A 20,590-nucleotide genomic window follows, 5' to 3' on the forward strand; every position below is an offset into this window, starting at 1 on the left:
TTTGATGGAGTTTGTGCCAATTCACATTCTTAAAATAAATGTATGAGAATGCCTATTTCTTCTTTAATTTTCCAACAGTGTGTTACCAAAGGTTTTTATTCTGGCCAGATCCGTGGAAATGGTATCACAGTGTAGTTTTACTTTATATTCTTTATCATTAATGAACTTGACCATCTTTTTATGTTTAGTGTTCTATATGCTTAAAACCCAATGCATATTTGGCTTTCTTGATGGGCTTTTTGCTATAAACTAAGAGGAATTTTAAGAATTAATTAATTCTTTTAAGAAAATCAGCCCTTAGCCTGTGATAAGAATTGAAATTTTTTTCCCAGTTTGTTGTATGTCTTTTTAATGTTTGTGGTTGTTTTTCCCCAACTTTTTGATTTTTGTGTAGCCAACTTTACAGATCTTTATAGCTTCGGGTTTTGGGTCCTAATTAGAAAGATCATCCCCCATATGAGAATATTTTTTAAATTTTTAACCTATGTTTTATTTAGTATTTTCATGGTTTCACTTTTTATATGAAAATGTTTGATTATCATAGAATATATTTTGATGCAATGTGTGAGGTGAGGATCCAAATTTATGTTTTTCCAGATGATTACACAGCTGAGTGTGTGGAGTAATCTATCTTTTCTATTGATTTGAAATATCGCGTTTATCATTTACTAAATTCCTGTTTCTATTTAGATTTATTTATGGGCTTTCCTATGCTGTAGAACCACATTATTTGAATCATAATGATTTAAAACAAAATCAAACAAAAAAAAATACACACACGCATGTCCTTACTTCAAGACTCTTACTTTACATACTTTTTCTGCCTATTCTTTCTTGTTTATTTTTTTATTTGAACTTACGAGTAACTCAAATAGGTATTTAGAATGTGGGGCTTATACACCATCTGAACAAAGGGAGATTCATTTGTGGAGAGGTGACAGACAAAGGAAAAGAGGTTTGGGCTCCTAGGGATGGTAAATTATGGGAAGGTAAATATCTGGGAAGCTAATGGGAGCTAAGGGTTGCTTTAGGAATGCTGGTTCGTGCAGCCCCATCTCAGTACCCCCTTCCTATCTCCAGTGATGATGCTTATTTTCCCTCCTTCTGATGCGGGAGAGGGGAAGGGGAAAACCTTCACCAAGGGAAGTTTCTAAACTGCTTTTAGGCTGACAGGAGGAGGGCATAGAGCTCTTTCTGCATTTTCTGCTTCTTAATCGCCTTCAGTTCAAAATAATTCTTATGCCAGTGACATATTTTGGGGTGGCATATTCTGCTCCCCTTCACTACCTTTTCAGGGACTATAACCCACATTTGTTTTAGTTTTAGCCCAATGGTTAAACAGAATCAAAATTCACCACTGGTCTTTTTGCTGTAGTTTTCTATTCATTTCGGTCGGCTGAAGTTTGTCTTCACATAGTTTGTTCGAGAAGAATTCACAGGAGCTATGTTTTCCAACTTATTTAATGCTCCCAACTGTTTTGTGTTTTCTGTATGTCTATATTGACTAGCTGTGAAATTCTTAGATGCGACTTTATTTCTTCATGTATTTGTAAACTTTGCTCCAGTGCTCCTAGAATGGAATGTTATGAGAAAGAGTTTGAGGCCAGCCTGATTGTTTTTCTCATATAGTTGACCTGAGGTTCTGGCCTGAAAACCCCAAATTTTCCTTGTTTATCATTGAAATCTAATAACTGGCTATTGATTATTCTGTAGGTGGATCTATATGAATTTTTTCCTGGCACATGGTGTAGCCATTCAATCTGTACATTCAAGTCTTCTTTTATTTCTGGGGAATTTTCTTGAATTATATCTTGAAATATTGTGTCTGTTCCATTATTTGGTATATTCTTTAAAGATACCAATTGGATGCCTGAGGAGAAAAAGACAGATGCCCATCTTCCATAGCTACCATCTTTTCTCTATTCCTTTTGAATTTTTCATCCATTTCTCCTTTTTGTCTCCTTTTTTCTGTAGTGTATTTTATACCTATCTATCTTCATATGTGCTGCTTCTGATTTCATTTCTGTGTTTGTTTTTTCCTTCTTGAGATTTTTCCAACTTATATATCACTTCTTTTGGCACCATATTTTCTTTGACTTCTTTGTGCTTTTATTTCGAAGACATGATTGGTATATATTTTTTTTAAATTTTGTTTTAATAATGGCATTATGTGTTTTTATCTTTGCTTTAACATTTTTCTGATGAGTGTTCTTTATTTGCTATTTGTTTCATCCTTTTTTTCTTAAAATATCTCAATATAGATCTTCTGTAGATACCCTATTGGGAATACTCAGTTTTGAATGAAGTAAGTTCTTCTTGGACCAGCTACTTTCAAGAGGTTGGAGTGGGGCTGGAGAATTCCAGGGCCACAGTCCAGGCAATTAGGAATTTTCCTGTAGGCACGAGATTGTGCGTGTGAGTTCATTTTTTCTTTATTTTTCCTTGTCAAAGAATAGCATTGTAGGACAATTCACAAGGTAGACTCTCCCTCTGCATCTCACTGAGTACTCCTGGTAAATACGGCTTTTGTCTATAATTTCTTCTTCAACCCTGTATCTAAGCTTCTGTAGACGTTATATCAAACAGTAAAGGGAAGTTCTGAGCCATGAATGTCTACTTTTGACATTTCCTCACACCCCCAGGTGACTGTTTCTTATAACCTTTCTAAGAAAGGGTATGGGTGTCTCTAAGTGTCATTAAAGAAGTTTAGTCATTGTTTTTTTTTTTCCTGTTTTTTTCTTTCTGTTTCCTATTCTCCTTGTTGCTTTTGAGTGGTTTAGAAGAAGTAGAGAAATTCCTAAATTCCCTCCCAAATTGAAACTTCTTGTGACTGAAAATTGTTGGTGCCACCACAGCTCAGAGCATTTTTTAAATATCTCTGAAGAAATATTTTTTAAAATTAGTTTACAAGACCCACAAAAAGTGTTTTATTATTTTCTCGTTACTCAGCTAATTATTCACCGTATTAACAACAGTCTGTGCCATATGACTTAACCAGATTTTCAAAATCTGGTCGTCACCTTATCTGTCTTACATTCAAATGAGTGTTTTCCTCTCCAAAACAATTACTTCAAACACAGAGATTTGAATGTGCTACAAAGGGCACAGAGGAAGAATTCCAAATATGTGTTGATCCATGGCAGTATTTATATTAACATTAACTATTAATAGTACGCTGAGGTGATTTTTTTTATATATGTAAAGAATTTTTTGAAAAACTGGGGAAACTTTTTCTGAAGAACATAGTCTTGGAGAGATAGTTAAGATTGAATTCTGCTCATGAATACCTGTGTTCATTTGAATTAAAAGTACATAGGTAGGCCAAGACAGAGGTGTAGGAAGGCCCTCAACTCACATCCTCCCACAGACACACCGAATATGAACCTACATATGGAGTAATTCCTCCTGAAGTAGAAGTGAGGGCTGATTGACCAGCTTCTGCACAAGTTATAGAGGGTGTTAAAATTTATAAGGAACCATAAAATACCCCAAATAGCCAAAGCAATCGTGAGAAAGCAGAACAAAGCTGGAGGCATCACTCACTGATTTTGAACTATATAGTATACTACAAAGGTATAGTAATCAAAACAGCATGGGACTGGCATGAAAACAGACACAAAGATCAATGGAACAGAAAAGAGAACTCAGAAATAAACCCATACATATATGGTCAATTCATCTACGACAAAGGAGGCAAGACTATACAACTGGGAAAAGATAGTTTCTTCAATAAATGGTGTTGGGAAAACCGGACAGCTACATGCGAAAGAATGGAACTAGACCCCCATCTTATACCAGCTACAAAAACAAGTTCAAAAATGGACTTACTTGAATATAAGACCCGAAATTATAAAACTCCTGGAAGAACCCATAGGCAGTAAGCCCTTTGACTTCAGTCTTCGCTGTGTGGGCTGCCTGCCCTTTGCACAGCTCCCAGACCTGGAGATCTGGCTCTGACTTGAGGTGTGGATCTAATTGTCACCCTTTCCATAACAATAGCCCATTGCCCCAATCCTGTTTGCTGACAGTCTACCGTTTCCCACTGTTGCATACTACTGACTTCCTCCCAGCATAGTGGAAATTTGTGTTTGTCAAATAATAGGAGCACAGGTTGATGCAATGGCTGGTCCTCTCTTGTCTGTTCTTTTTGCTCCCTGACTAAACTGCCAGGAGCAAGTCAGCAAGTTGGAAGAGACATTTCATTGGGAGCAGGATGCCAGGCTCCCTTTCATTTAGGCACCTCTAATCTTTATGGGTGATTGCCTTGGATTTGCCCCTTCCCTTAGCTTCTGGGGGACACCCCCTCCCTTCTACACAGGGGAGAAAGAATAGCCTCCTTCCCCCAAAAGCTCATGATCCCTCTCACATCTCAGTTGCTCTCCTCATGGGGTTGCTGAGGAGGAAGTAGGTGCTATATAGCAGCACCCTTTATCCACGCTTTCACTTTCCGAGATTTCAGTTACCCACTGTCAATTGTGGTCTGAAAATATTAAATGGAAACTTCCAGAAATAAACAATTCCTACGTTTTAAGTTGTGGGCAGTTCTCAGTAGCATGATGAAATCTCACTCTGTCCCACTCTGTCCCAGCTGGGACATGACTCATCTCTTCATCCAGAGTCTCCACATTCTACACACTCCCTGCCCATTAGGCACTTAGTAGCCACCTTGGTTACCAGACTGACTGTCATTCTATCACAGTGCTTGTGTTCACATCACCCTGTTTACTTTATAACGGGCCCAATGCACAAGAGTAGTGATGCTGGCAATTCGGATACGCCAAAGAGAAGCCGGAAAGTTCTTCCGTTATGTGAAAAGGTAAAAATTCGCCACTTAATAATATAATCTCCGCATAATCTCATATGCTGAGATTACTAAAATCCACGGTAAAAATTAATTTTCTATTCATGAAATTCTCTAATTTGTAAGTTACACTTTATCGTAGGTATGTGTGTATAGGAAGAAACATAGTAGACAAAGGGTTTGGTACTACTAGAGGGTTCAAACATTCACTGGGTGTCTTGCAAAATATCTCCCATGGATAAGTGGGGAGTACCATATCTGCATTTTAGTTCAGGCCTTTGTTTCTTTCCTTTATTACCTTTTGAATGTGATATTTGATGGAGGCACAAGAATATGTATAACACATAATAAATTATGAAGTATAATTACCTGCACACCTATGAAGCCACCTCCCGCCTGAGAATGATAACATTATCTGTCCATTGCCTCTATGTAGGTGTCCCTCCCTAGCCCACACCCTTGCCACCACCTAAGAGATAATCCTTAGGTGGGTTTCTCATTCTTTTCCTTTGGTTTTCTTTTCAAAGAGAAGATTATTGCATATATAGGTAATCCTAAAAATGCATTATGTAGATTTACTAGTTATTGAGCTTTATAACAATATCTTCATACTTCGTGACATCTGCAACTTGAATTTTTCATTCAACATTTATGCTCCTAAGATTCATCTATTCTGTAGTGTATGGCTACTTTTCATTAATGTCATTAATTTCATTAGTGAACACAATGACATTATATTACGTACCATACCATGATTTGTTTGTTCTTCTGTTGATATTTGTTTAGATTGTTTGCAGTTTTTGTTTTTTTCGCTATTTTGGACAAGATTGCTATAAACATTGTTGTTTATGTCTCTTGGTCCAAATGTGAGAAGTTTCTCTAGGTGCTGTACCAAGGAGTGGACTTTCTGGGTAAAAGAATGTTCAATTGAAAAAGATAAGGCCAAATTATTTTTCAAAGTGGTCTGTTTATACTCATGCCAATAAAGTGTAAAAATTCCATTGATCCATATCCTTTCCAATACTTGGCATTAGAAGATTTATTAATTTTTTCCCCTCTTTAAATGTAAAATTGTATCTCCTTTTAATTATAATTTGTATTTCCCCAAGAAAAGACTTTGAGATTGTTTTATATACTTGTTGACCATTCACAGTTCCATTTCTGTAAAATGTCTGTCTTTTGCCCATTTTTCTATTGGATTATTTGAGTTTTTCGTACTGAATTAAAGTTCTTCATATATTTTGGATCCAAATTGGTCATCAGTTACAAGTATTTCCAGTATTTTCTCCCAGTTTGTGGCTTGCCTTTTCACTTTCTTTATGGTATCTTCATAAATAGAAGTTTTAATTGTAATGAAGTTGAATCTATCAGTCTTTTCTATTACAATTATCATTTTTACCTTGTTTAAAAAACATCTAGCTCTACACTGAATTTATAAATATATTCTCCTATACTTTCCTTTGAAGGATTTAAAATCTTTGTCTTTCACATTTAAGATGCATGTGGAATTAATTCTTGTGTGCATGGTATGAAGTGGGGCTCCAGTGTGATTTTTTCCATATGGATAAACAATTATCCTGTAAGAGCAGTTATTTAGATTGAAATACATTCACAATACATATTTCTACAAGAGAAAAATATACAATATAACAAAATATATGATATTAAAAAAATAAAATAGAGCACATATAGTAATTTATATATATACCAAATTTAAAGAAAAGGTATTGGAAGGGCAGACATACACTAAAATAATAGTGATTATCTTTGGATGGTGGGATAATTGAGCATTTTGTTTATTTCTTTTGTCCTCTGCATTTTCCAAATTCTCTGTGTTGAACATATAATCGTATTTTTTTAAACAGTGAGAAATAAGGTAGTGTCTATAGATGATAATGTAGTGTCAACATACCTTAAAAAAAATCGAGAAACCATGAATTGAAATCTTCCCACTTAATGTTTTAAAAAGCTTCTTCCATTCCTGGGGCTGGGGAGATGTTTGTGAATTATGCAGTAAGTATCAGTAGAAGGTGAAAAAGGGTTAACTTCTGAAACCCGGGTAATTCTTCTGTAAGTAGTTACATAAAATTGCTTTCCCCTGAGTTGTTTGCTTTACGGGTATGTAAGGCTCTTTGGAGAATAGGATCCAGGTTACTTATGTGTATCATTGGTGATAAAATCATTTTTTTTTGCCCAACAGCAAATAATGAAAAGACTTATAAAGCGATATGTTTTGAAAGCACAAGTAGACAAAGAGAATGATGAAGTGAATGAAGGTAAGCATCTCCAACTTGAAAAACATCCTTTTACAAATAATTTAATGAACTTGGAAAATTTCAGTAATTTGAGTTTCCTGTGTTGGCAGATTAAATACGATACTTTAAAAGGATACTTTAAAAGTCCAATAATCTCAAATAACAGTTTAGGTCCCTCCAAGATTAACAGGAGAATCTTATGTTACATTTCTAAAATTCTATCTTTTTAAAGAAACGGCTATTAAAAATATCAATTAGAAACAATTTATCTCTACTCAGAATGCCCTGATTCTTAGAGAATATAAAGTCTGCCATCTTTCTGGGAGCTTTAAAACCCCTATTACATAAGGTAGTTTCAGCGAGTTCACATGAGTGTTGACGTTTTTCCAATGACGTAGGTAAAATAATGGTTGGCTCAGACAGAATCCACATTTCTTCAAACATGACTTTGTTGTCTGAAAGAAATCTCTCACCAATTTTTCTTATCTGAGTTTCTCTTTTGCCTTTCATTTTTCTCCTTGGCTCCTTATTTAAACATGTCTGTTTTTCCAGGTGTATCCTAGGCAGGGCATCTGTGTGAGCTAGAAAAATTGTTCATTAAAGACTGGATTTTAAGCCAAAAAATCAGCCCAGAGTTGAAAAGAAATCAACCTGGAGAAATGAATTGCCCTAAAAATGCAAGCAATAGCTTTCAACACAAATGAGATGCTACTAGATCTGTTAAGAGAAGAAAAGGCTAAACAGCAGTGAAACTATTAATGAGCTTTGCAGTCATTACTTGATTAATGCAAGGAATCCCTTGCAAGTTTGAGTCAATCCAATGGTATGTGTATGTAGAAATGAAATCTATGAATGTATGAATGAAGACCAGCAAAAATCCAATCATGGTGACTAATTGCAAGGCGACAGGGTTGGAATATTTCTAAGAATGAAATTTAGAAGTTTAGAAAGTGGAAATCTGATCAGTTATACCATAACCTCCTTGAAAAAAACCAAAACAACAACTAAGTAAGTGATGGGGCCATGACAGCATCAAAAACAAGGAGCCATCTTCCAAGCCCTTACACAAAAGAGGAAATTGAATTAATGAGAATTTGGCATTTTGAACAAAGTTCTAAATAAGAAAATATCATATATTGTAACCTCGTTTAATAAGTGAAGAAACGAGAGTTCCAAGAGGTTGAGTAATTTGTGTTCCCTGTGTTGGCAGATTAAATATGATACTGAGTATTCAGTCTCTCTATAACTCAAAACCAAGGAAGAAGGATGCGGTACTACGGAGGTGAAAGGGCGTCCACTGGGCTTACGGTCCAAATATGATACCGAATGGTATTTGAATCCATTTCTGCCACAAAACTGACCTTGTGACTTCAAATTAGATCAGTTTATTCCCTCTACATTGCCATATGCAAATGGAAGAAGCACTTTTTTTTTGCCACAAAAGCAATTTGCAAATGTTTTGTATGTATTCTAAGGGAGAGTTAGAATTCCTTAAAAATAAAAAGATTCTGACTTTAATAAAAGAACATAGTAAATATATTTTAAAACATCATAAAGATACCAGGACATATCATTAAAGGGATGTTTTACATGTGATTATTTTATCATAAAAAGCTGTTAAAGTGCCAATGATTTGAAGAATCATTTCTTAGATTTAAGGTAAATTCCTGCTCCAAAATTAACCTTTCAGGGTCAATGGCTTATCTACATTGCAATTATTTATAAGAGAATCCAGTTTTTAATTACAGTCTACATATGCTCAAAATACTGCCAAACACAATTATGGAAACAGTTATGTTTTAATAGCCAAAAGTCTCCTATGGCGACTCCTGTGTATGTCCACATAGCCAGTGGTATCCCATCTTAAACTGGGTTCCTAGACCCCAATTCCATCGTGGCGGGGCAGGTCCCCCACCCAACAAACCACTCGCAGGACACCAGCAGGGTATCTGAGAATTCAACTCAATTCTGATACCATCTACCTGGAGATAGCATCAGATTCCATAGGTTAAGGGTTTAGTCCGACAAGACTGCCCCACCCGTCCCTCTCCCCCCAACATACATATTTCAGGCGCCAGACTCAAGTCTAGTTGGTGCTTTTGACCAACTAGCCACAGATGAGAGGTTCCAACAACCTCTCTGACTCAGAATGCCAATTGTTAAGTCCAGGTTGTCACTTGTCCTTCTGACAGACTGGCTCTAAATCAGAGGTTCCCACAACCCCCTCATTGGGTTGTCTTAATTTTCTAGAACAGAATTCAGAGAAACATCATACTAGATCACTGGTTTATTGTAAAAGGATATAATTCAGGACCAGCCAGATGGAAGAGATCCTAACAAGGACGATGATCTGTGTAGGTGTCAGCTCTTCAGGCTGGGGGAACCCAAGGGGCTCCCTATAGACAGAAAGGACGTCCCCTGGTTGTAGATCAGTTAACAGAGAAATCACCCTGTGCTAGACTGCTCCCATTGGCCGAGCCACAGGACGACAACTTCAGCTGAGTTTTACTATTAAGAACTTAGCTGCACTATTTTTATAGCTTTTTTCAAAGGTCAGTATATTTTTAAAGACTAAACATTTTCAAGGAAAAAATCTAAAATACCTTGGAGACCTTATGAGGTAAATGTATTCATATCGTATAAATTGTATTCTGTTCTTTTCTAAGTCCAAAGAGCAGATTGCCAATTGTGTGTATTTTTAATCCAAATACTACAGGTGAATTAAAAGAAATCAAGCAAGATATCTCCAGCCTTCGCTATGAACTTCTGGAGGACAAGGGCCAAGCGACTGAGGAATTAGCCGCTCTAATTCATAAGCTCAGCGAGAAGCTGAGCCCCAGCGTGCTGAGATGTGAATGACCCCATCACCCAGAACATGGCTTGGACTAGAGCACAAATGTGGGCAATAATATTTCTAAGTATGAAATACTTGAAAAACTATGGTGTAAATTTTTAGTATTAACTACCTTTATCATGTGAATCTTTAAAAGTTAGGTCTTAATGATTTTCCTGTGTTATCACATGCAAATGGTCTTCATTTTAATTGTCTGCCTTGACATCACGAACAGTGACACACCGTCATATTTAAGGCCCAATATTACTACATTACTGACATTTTTGTCCATTTTAGAGTAAGCTTTCCTCCGTCTTTGCACTACCTGTTGGCTGCCAAGAAACTGTAGGCTCCTTGGGGACAGGCACCATGTCATATTTATCTTTGTGTCTCCAGCATCTAGTACAGTGCCTGGTACATAGTAGGTGCTCAGTAAATGTTGTTGAAACCAAATGAACGGAACTGCCAACAAAATACAAAAACAAATAAAAAGGCTGTCACTATGTAGCACACCTCTTGTAAAAGTGCTGAAGGGATTTTTTAAAAACAAAAAACTGAAAACATTTCACAAGCAGCTATGACTTGGTCAGATTTTCTTAGAATTTTTTGGCATCACTGATAATCCCAGAACTTTTGAGCCCCAAAGGAAGAATTTAACAATGAAATGGGTTAATAGAAAATATGATTACATTACATATTTAAGTTTCATAGAATTGTTCAAAACAACACATTAAAGATTTTTCTAAAATACATGTTGTTTGCTTTCTGTCTTAGATTTCCGTTTCTTGTTTTTTCAGTCATGTGAATTTAGTCATAGGGGTGATGAATTTTTTTAAGGCTGGGGGTTACTTAGCGCTGTTATTTTGTTTTAACCTCCTAATCTCTGCCTGTGATGCTTTAATGCTAAGATATCAACAACTGACTTCCTGTCTTGCTCATTCACTCCATTCGGAGTTTTGGAGGGTGTGCTTATGGGAAGAAATAGGGAAGAGCAGTGGCTGTGTACCTGAAAAGGTATGTCCAAGTACCACCAGGTATGTTCCATTTCCCTTTAAGGCCTCTCTTACTTAAAATGATGGACATTTAAGTAATGTCTCATAGAGTTACGCTTAACATCCTGATTCTCTTAAGTCTGTTCCTGTCTAGTCCTACAGGAATAGCCATTGTGATCACACCTCAAAGATAGTTTCATAGGCCCTAACCACCAATTAAATACACGATACTTTAAAAATCATTATCCTCACACATGAAGACAAAAAAGGAACATTAAATGGAACTACATAAAGCTTTGTAAAGATGATTTCTTAATTTCTACATTTTGGGACTTAAAACAATTAAGTTTAAAAAAAGAACTTTATACATTTTTGCTACTTTAGACTATTTCATTAACTTTTGTGCTATTCTAATAGTACTTTGTCTTAAACAGTTTTGAAACTTTATGTATTTTATGTTATGCCTCAGAAATGAATAAAATATTGAATTTTTTCATTGTTATGTTACTCTATTAAAACACTAAAGATACGGAGTTTGCATAATAGACAGTACTTTCAGTCTTTCAGTACTTTCTAATATCCCAAGTGCGGACTGTTTGTTAATAGCTGTGGAATGGAATATTTAATGAGGTCTCTAATTGGGGGTTGGGAAAATGTTGAATGGAAAAGTGTCTGATTCAGCTGGGGACATTCAGCCTAGGATCCTTTGAGTCTTGAATGAAGATTAAGCTCATAGCATTTTTTTTTTTTAATTCCGTACCTCCCACAACTGTAGAATTCTCAACACAGATCAGACAAGTTCTTCTCTGTTATGGGCTAAACTATGTCACCCCCTAAATTCATATGTTGAAGTCCTAACCCCCTAATGCCTCAGAATATTACTGTATTTGAAGATAGAGTCTTTAAAGAGATAACTAAATTAAAATGAGATTAGGGCAAGGCTTACTCCTCTGTGACAAATGTGCTTATCAGAAGAGATTAGTACACAGACACAGAGGGAAGCCCCTGTGAAGACACAGGTTGAAGATGTCTCAGGAGAGAGGCCTCAGAAGATTGGTTTGGTTCCCTGCTGACACCTTGATTGGTACTCCTAGCCTGTGAGATCCTGTAAGAAAATAAATGTCTTGTTTAAACCACCCAACTTGTGGTACTTTGTTATGGTGGCCCTTTCTATCTAATACACCTTCCAACCCCCTAAATTCTATAATATTCTATAAAATTCTATTTTACGCTATCTCCTTTGTGGCTATTTTTCAATTTCTAAAAATGTATCTATTTTTATTGAGTCTAAATTAACACATATTTTCCTCAAAGTGCTATATGGCTAACCCAGCTCAAGGCATTATTGTCTAATTTAACATAGTTATTTTAGCCTCAGAAAAATAATTTTTCTGGAACACCCTGGGACCTAGGCAAAACCTCAGATCCCTCTGTAGGAAATAATTGCTCTTTCTAAAAAGCACCTCTTCTCAGGGGTTTAATTTTTGATTCACAATCGTTTGTGACCTCTCCCCTAGTAGACCACAGAAATCAGCAACAGGCCAGTATCTTATTCACCTGTAGTATTTCTGTAGGCAGAAGTGTACACTAAAGATTGATGACAGGAATGAAGGACTTTGAGCTCTTGGTCAGATCCTGAGTCACCATAGGCCAGCAGTAGTCTGAAGGTCCCTGAGGCCTTTTCAGGGGCTCTGATTTTGAAACTATTTTCATAACACTAAGATGTTTTTGTGTTTTTCATTGTGTTGACATTTGCACTGATGGTACAAAAGGCATGGTGATTAATACTGCGGGTACTTAAGCATGAATCAAAGCAGTGGCTTCAAACTGTAGTAGTCGCTGTATTCTTTATGCGCACATTGGCAGGAAAACAAAGTTTCATATAAAAACGTTCATTATGAAGCAGTAAAAATTGTAAATTTTAAGCCTTCACTCTTGAGTACATGTCTTTTTAAATATTCTCTGATATTGGAAGTATGCATAAAGCATTACTAGTAAGTACTGACGCATATTAGTTGTCTCAAGGAAGAGCATTTGTGTAATCATTTTTTGAGTTGCTAACTCAACTCGTTGCTTTTCGCATGGAACACATGTTTTTTGTTTTTGTTTATGTTTTGAAAGCACAACTGAAAAATTATGATTATTCAGAGTTGGGTATTTATTCACTTCCTTGTAAATTCAAGCAGGGAACCTATCATTTCAATGAAACAATTGACAGTGTTGCCAATGCTTAAAATTTGAGTCTTTAAGCACAAATTATATGTTCGCAAAATTTGTATGCACCATCTGAGGTTGACAGCTTTCCAATACTACAAATCTTTTCTGATGAAATCCGTGGTGATATGAACAAATGAGATTTTTTTTGATGTTGTGTAATGAAGCCGCATTCCACATTGCAACTAACTTTTCAAACTACCACTTGTTGAGTTTGGACCAAGTTTCTTTCATATACTTACAAATAATCTACACATACACCAATATATTGAACGCAGAAGTAGATCTGGGACTCCCTTTTACTATTCAGATGGATAGTAAATAGATTTGCAAACAATGCTAGTCTCTTTAGTTTTTTTATTTTAAAAATAGTTATTTTCATTAAAATGTGTAATGAGTTTTTTTCCAATATATTTTTTAAATTTTCAGTTCTAATTTCGAATATGGAAATAACAAATAATTCATATAAACCTAAGGTCTTTGGTATCCTCTCAATAGTTTGTAAGAGTTTTGTAAAGGGGTCCTTAGGCCAAAGTTTGAGAACTGCTGCTGTAAACTAACGCCTAGAACGGTGGAACTTAATTCTTTGAGGGACCCTTTCCAGTGTCAGAGAAATAGGTCCGAATCTACCCGGGCTTCACATCAATCCTTTACATCCAAAAAGACTTAGAGGTGTGGCTCTGGGCGGCGGTGCGGGTGGAGCCAAGGCTGCGTCTCCGGTCTCCCTGGAAACAACCCTCCCCCAGTCACCTGGACCTTGTCCTCAGTCCCTCTCCGCCTCTGATTGGAGAGGTTACGCCAGTGGGCGGTCCGTCGGGAGAGGGGCGGGGCTTCACTTTCGTCCGGGGCCCACTCGCGTGAACGTATTGACGTCACGCCGAAATCGCTGCCTTGACGCTAGGCGTTTGCATCTCCGCTGAGGTACCTGGAGCTGGGGTCGCTCGTCTGGGGGGACGTGAGCTGTTTCACCTCAGAGGCCTGAGGTCCGGCAGCCTGTCCCTCCCGGCCCGGCGACGCCCAGGGCGTCCGTGTCGCCGTCATGGATCTGAATTTAAACCGAGCGGATTACTTACAGGTAAACCCGAGGGGGGGGCGGTCGCCGCGCGGGTGAGACCCGCTCCCTGAGAAGATTCGGTCTTTCCACTGACGTCCGTCCGGGTCGCCCTGAACGGGTGCGGCGGCGAAGTGGGGGCTGGCAGCTGCCCTCCGGTGGCCCTCCTCACGGACAGGTCCAGCTCTCCGTGACGGTCCACGGGGACTTGGAAAGAAGCGGCACGTCCTCGCGGTGCTGGCGCCCGTGCGTCCTGACGCGACCCTGGAGTCCTCCCCGGGGGCCGCTGCTCCCGGCTGCCGCTCCCGGGGAATCCGTCTCTACCCAGGCCGCTCTCCCGAGCGCCTCTTAGTTCTTACTGTGAGCTGCACCTCACCAGCCAGGCCGTAACAAAAGCAACAGCCGTTTAGTGAGCATCTAGTTTATGCTGAGAGTTGAATACCCATAAATATTTAATCCTCATAAAAATTCTCTCAGCTCGTATGATAGATGATGATGATCCAGGGGCTCAGCGAAGGCAATTTGCTTAATTAGCGAGAAAGGATGGAGTTGCTGGTTTGAAACCAAGTCCCAGACTCCAGAGCTGGTGGTCTCTCTGTTACACCACCCTGCCTCTCAGTATTTCCGCCCTAGACTTTCTCGTCGCCATCGCCTCTTTTTTCAGTAATCCTGTTTTGGCTAATGGTACAAATGTTTGCCCGGTCAAGTTCCGCGGGAGTTACGCTAAGCACTTCCCACCTTAAAGTTTTCCCTATTCAACTGCTGCAGTTATTTCTTCAATACTTCTTGAATCTGTCCCGTTTTCTCCAACTGCATTACCCCCAATTCAGGTTGTCGTCTTCTCTTGCTTGGATAATGGAAATAGCCTCCTGACTGAGCTCCTAGCTCCAGCTTCACCTCCCTCCAAGCATCCTTCACATCACCTGCTAGATTGCTGTTTCAAAATGCAAATCTTAGTTTCAACTTGAATACTACTACTGGATTACAGAATAACATTATGGATATATACTATATGTAAATTCTTTCACGGTCTGTTGTTTTCTCCAACTTGTCTCCCATCTTCCTCCCCTAACTATGCACTGCTAGTGATAATTCCCTGCCGAAAAAGCCATGCTGTTTTCATCTTCTGTACCTTTTGTAGAGTAATCTTCATCATCAGTTTTACTGGATGTCATTGCCATGAGCATGTTTGGTATTTTAGCAAAAAATTTTTCTTTGTTGCATTTTTAATAATTTCTCTATTTCCAAAGATTTTAAATCACTTTACAAAAACTAACAGCTATATGAAGTTGTAAAAGAAGTCTTCTGGAAATATTTTTTTTGTGAAGTATCCTGCCAGTAATGTCAAATAATTTTTTTTGGCTTGACAACATAAATTTTGACAAGCGTAAATTTTACTATTTTTGGTTGTTTCCTGTATCCTGACTTTCGTGGCATATTTCATTAGATAATAAATTCATCACTGATAATTATTTCATATCACTAATTATTGCAATAAAAAGACTCTATAATCTGAATCTGCTGGACCTTTAAATCTCTGAGGTAAAACTCAGATTACAGTATATGAGAAAACATTCAATAAGTGGCTGGTGTGTTTCCTTAGGTGGGAGTGACCTCTCCGAAGACCATGAAGCTACTTCCTGCTTCAAGACATAGAGCTACACAAAAGGTACTGTAGAGATACTGATTTCTCCACATCTCCTTAGCTTTGACAGAGGAGAAGTTTATATTTCCTTCTTTATTGGTAAGTTATTCTTTTTAAAATGCAAATGTTAAAATGGAAATGAATTTCTTTAATTTGAACAGAGGTTGGCATGCCAAGGGACATTTACAAACAGTCATTTTCTTGAACACTATAATTATTGTGTACAGTTAGTAAATAGTATAAACAAACTTGTTAAAACCATATTCCATTTTCTGGAAATAATTTACTCTGTGTATACTTGTATGCACCAGGTTGTGTATATGAAAGAAGAAATGTAAGACACAACTGAATATAGAGAAAATGTTTTTTTGAGACATTATTGTATTTTAAGAGTACATATTTTGATGTTGAACTTTGTATTTAGCAATACTGATTTGATTATTTTTATAAAAATACTGATTCTATGAGACATGACAATTACAATTTTATAGTAGACTAGTAGGATATTTTTAATAGCTGCAAAATAAATACAGTGTCCTGATATATTAACATTTTTTTCAAGCTAAATCAATAGATTTCTGATTGTCATTTATTCACTCTACTAGATCAGCATATCTCTGTTAGGTCTCAGGACCCTTTCACACTCTTAAATTATTGAGGGTTCCAAAGAACTTTTGTTTATGTAGATATATCTATCAAGTCTTACTGTATTAAAATTCAAGCTAAAAAATGTTTTCTTTATTATTCTAGTTTAAAAAACTAATAGGCCTATTACATGTTTGCATAATATTTTTATGAAAATATTTTCAAAAACAAAAAAAGAATTTAGTGAGAATAGCAGCACTGTGGTACATTTTCTTTAGTCTGGCATAAGCAAAGGTACCTGGATTCTCATATCTGTTTTCATGTCAGTCTGCTCTTATGTGTTGTTTTGGTTGAAGTATATGAAAAAAATCTAGCTTACACAGATACATAGTTAAAAATAGGAATATTTAAATGGCTTTTCCAAATAATTATGGCTCTTCATATTTGATACTACATCTATACTAGACAAGTGGTAGTATCTTAAATATTGGGTGCAATGTGGAATCTGAAACCATATTGATTAACTTTTCATAATTTGTTACATTAAAATCCATTGGTCTGTCTTGTACTTTGAATGGATCTTTTACCCATGCATGAATTTATAACATCCTGTGATGTTCATTTGAGATTATTGGTTCATTTGAGTTATACATATCTTCCAAATGTTGACACATTTTATTATATAATATCAAGCATAGCACATTTGTTAATATTACTTCTGGTCTCATCAGAAAAGTTATGTATTGAGAAGCTGTTCGTCTCACAGTAGCAGATACAAGACTTTCCAAAGTACTGATTTTCACTTGAAAGCTCTGACTCTACCATTTGTAGCAAACACTGTCAGTTATTTTCTTTTGAAATAACAAACTCACCTTCAATTTTTTAAAAAAAAAATCAGGAAATACCCATGTGTTAATAGCAACAGTTGTTGGTTGTTCCTTTGTTCTTAAAAATGGTGTTTCTTGAAAAAGTGGATAGTTCACCTCGTAACTCAAATATTTACACAAGTACTTTTCGTTAGGACTGTTTTGGTATGCAGCAGAAGTGTTTAATGCATGCTTCCTATTTTCTCACACTAAATATTAAAAAGACATGTATTCAAGGGTCAAGATTTAATAAGATTAATAAATTTTTATTGCTTCATTAAGGATATTCTTATGTGAAGCTAGATTTTTTTATTTTTTCTCAAATGGTGAAGAAGATTACAGATTACTGGTATAGCTTGGTGTCATTGTTCAGTTTCTTGTCAAACACCCTAATTTTACCCACCATTACTTCTGTACTGTCATTGCAAATATCAACCTAGTGAAAGGGGAAAATGAAGACTTAGAAAATAGTGTTGACCAGGCAGATTCTCTAAAAGGTTCTCATTGAATTCCAGGAGTCTAGGAACTACACTTTGGAAATCCCTGTAATACCTTATTGTTTTATAAATTATTGGATAAATGTATTGTCAGAAAATCAAAACCTTAACTATTCTTGTGTATTTTTTCATCTGAAAAGAAATCTCTGCCAGTACCAAAGATCCATAAATATCCTTAAAATATGAACATAATTATTTGTGAATGTTCACTGTTCTAGGGAGAAAGTCCACAGCTTTCATCAAATACACAAAGGTAATACAGGAAGTTAAAAATCAGTGGCCTAAAAACAGAATCTGCGCAGTACCAACTTTTTGATATGTGAGACTTGTTTTATATCCTAATACTTGGCCAATTTTCTATTCTTCCTCTGTGCTTGATTCTTGGGATGTGTGGCTTTATTTACTATTTATACACATACATATAGCCCTACATATGTACATTGTGCATATGTTAGATCAAAGGTAGTTGTTTTCTGGTTCTTATCTTTTGTCTTGATTATCAATTTCTGAGAAAGAAATGTTAAAATATCGCTCTATATTTATTCAGAATAATCCATTGGCCACATTGGGTAATTGATAATTGTTGAAACTGAGTGATGGATACATGGGAATTCATTATAATCTGTCTACTTTTGCATGTTAAAATTTTTCCATTAAAAAGGTTTAAAAAATATCAAATAGGTCAGTCACAACCTTATTTGATAATCTCTTTTAAAAATCAATCTTAAAATATTCTTATGCTCCCGTTAAGAAAAAAAAATTACATCCCCTCTATTCGCCTTGGCGTTTCTGTCCCTAGTATCTTGTGCTGTTTACATTGTAGGAACAGAACATATGGCCATCTACTTCCATAGCGACTCTCCATGACCTTTTCTTTGACGCTTTTCTGTAATTCTTTGGAGGATTGTTTTTTTGTAGGGCTGTCTTTCCTAGATTTTTTAATCTTTGCTTTTAAAAATCATAATTTATATATTGAGAATCTTGTTTTCTTCATTTATAGTTAATAGTGCATGATAATAGTAATTTTAGATTCTCTTCACTCTATTACAGGTAGTTATTGGTGATCATAATGGTGTAGTTACGTGCTTTGGTATGAAGAAAGGAGAAGCAGTGGTATGTATGGGTTTTAGTTTTAGGAGGAGAAAAGATTTTAAAAGAAAAGCACTACTTATTGAATAATCCTAGGTTAAAAATTCTCTAAAACACTATTAAAAGTGGGTTTTGAGGGAAGTAGTTCTATGAAGTATGAGACGACAGCCCAAGAGTCATTTGTCAGTTATTTGTAAAACACCTTTGACAGTCTAGGGTGGTTTATTAGTTTCTTATGCTGTGTAACAAAGTACCTCAAATTTAGGGGCTTAAAATAGCACACGTCATGGCTTCAGTGTAGATATCAGCCAGGCTCTATTCCTTTCAGGAGCTCGCAGTCCTTTTCCAGGCTGACATGGTTGTTCTCTACTGTTGTAGGACTGAAGCCCCCTCTTTATTGCTGTCTGTAAGCCAGGACTTGCTCTCAGCATCTTGAGGCCCCCACAGTTCCCTGCTATATAGTCCTCTCACAGGCCCTCTCACTACATGGTGACTTAACTTCTTCAGACCAACAAGCAAATCTGTCCAGTCTAAGATGGAGTCATAGCATCACATCACATCACATCACAACATAACAACACATAACATCATAGAAGTTACTATCCCATCACCTTTGCCATTTAATGTAACCTAATCAGGGAAGTGATGAGTATGTCATCATAGTCACAGACCATAGTTTACGTGATGGGGGTGAGATGTGAACTCTTATATTTATTATACCTTATATGGAATTTACAAAAAGATGAAGATGGCGAAAATTATCAGAAACTCAATGTTTCCATTATTCACATGTCCTCTTAGATATTTTGCTCTCTGTGTATAAAGTCGTGGGGGGAAGGGAAGAATCTGATGCCAGTAATAAAATGGAAAATAACCAGAAAGAAATTGATGATACAAATGTTTTCCATTAAATAGAGAAATATTAAGTGAAACATTCAGGTTTCCAGAAAATTCTATAGACATTTATTTACACCACCAAAACTTATAAAAACTGTAAAGAAAACAGGAGAGGTTATTTTTAAAAGATGAGTAAAGTGTAAAATCCTGTCCATTGCAAGCAGTTGAGGAATCTCATTAAAATGCAGTGTTTCATTCCATAGATCTGGGGTTGGGCCTGACATTCTGCATTTTTAAGAAAATTAATCATATAGTTCACTAGCGATTGCTTAGTGAACCCTACTTTGAGTTGCAAGAGTTTAGATTTTAGTGGTGTCACTGAAATATGTGTGGGATAAGTATTCTAAAGTTAGAATATATTTAGCAAAAAAACCCAGAAGACCTACTGAAGTAAATCCATGTGTATCTAAAGGTATTTTTATATACTAGTACTATAATATTTTTCTAAGTTTAAAAATCACAGCATTTTTACAATAAAGGAAAATGCTTACAATAAATCTGTGTACTTAATTTTTTCCTCAATGATTTTTGCAGGCAGTATTCAAGACTTTACCCGGGCAGAAGATTGCAAGACTGGAACTAGGAGGGGTTCTTAACACACCACAGGAGAAAATTTTTATTGCTGCAGGATCTGAGATTAGAGGATTCACAAAGAGAGGAAAACAGTTCCTCTCTTTTGAAACAAACCTCACTGAAAGCATTAAAGCTATGTATGTTTATTCTGTTTTTATTTTTACTTACCCATTTACAATATTTTGGACAGGTGACAAACATTTGATTAAGTATCATATCTTAATAGGTTTTCTGGGAAATAAAATTGACTGAAGGTACTTTGTAAGTCAGAAATTAAATTTGACCTACAATC

At 36.3% G+C, this 20,590-nt stretch overlaps 2 protein-coding genes across 5 annotated transcripts in view; both read left to right on the forward strand.

Moving 5' to 3' along the window:
• Window positions 1-11,381, forward strand: part of TRPC3 (transient receptor potential cation channel subfamily C member 3) — a 60,934-nt gene extending 49,553 nt beyond the window's left edge. For 2 of the 3 annotated variants that reach the window (XM_019741418.3, XM_019741417.3), the window contains 2 exons: window positions 7,002-7,077; window positions 9,773-11,381. In XM_019741418.3, the coding sequence (XP_019596977.3) occupies window positions 7,002-7,077; window positions 9,773-9,915 (219 nt within the window). In that variant the 3' untranslated portion in view covers window positions 9,916-11,381. The remainder of the gene's footprint in view (window positions 1-7,001; window positions 7,078-9,772) is intronic. The other variant, XM_019741419.3, reaches the window with a different exon arrangement.
• Window positions 11,382-13,952: 2,571 nt separating this feature from the next.
• BBS7 (Bardet-Biedl syndrome 7) overlaps window positions 13,953-20,590 on the forward strand; it is a 34,411-nt gene continuing 27,773 nt past the window's right edge. Inside the window, exons 1-4 of one of the 2 annotated variants that reach the window (XR_012498235.2) lie at window positions 13,953-14,170; window positions 15,750-15,815; window positions 18,790-18,852; window positions 20,260-20,435. Coding sequence is in view for 1 of the 2 variants with exons in the window: in XM_019741399.3 (XP_019596958.3) it covers window positions 14,135-14,170; window positions 15,750-15,815; window positions 18,790-18,852; window positions 20,260-20,435 (341 nt within the window). In the remaining variant the exon portion in view is untranslated. The remainder of the gene's footprint in view (window positions 14,171-15,749; window positions 15,816-18,789; window positions 18,853-20,259; window positions 20,436-20,590) is intronic. The other variant, XM_019741399.3, reaches the window with a different exon arrangement.

Source organism: Rhinolophus sinicus, chromosome 15 (genome assembly GCF_057876585.1).
Source record: "Rhinolophus sinicus isolate RSI-liver-muscle chromosome 15, RSI-T2T, whole genome shotgun sequence".
NCBI classification, from domain to species: Eukaryota; Metazoa; Chordata; class Mammalia; order Chiroptera; family Rhinolophidae; genus Rhinolophus; species Rhinolophus sinicus.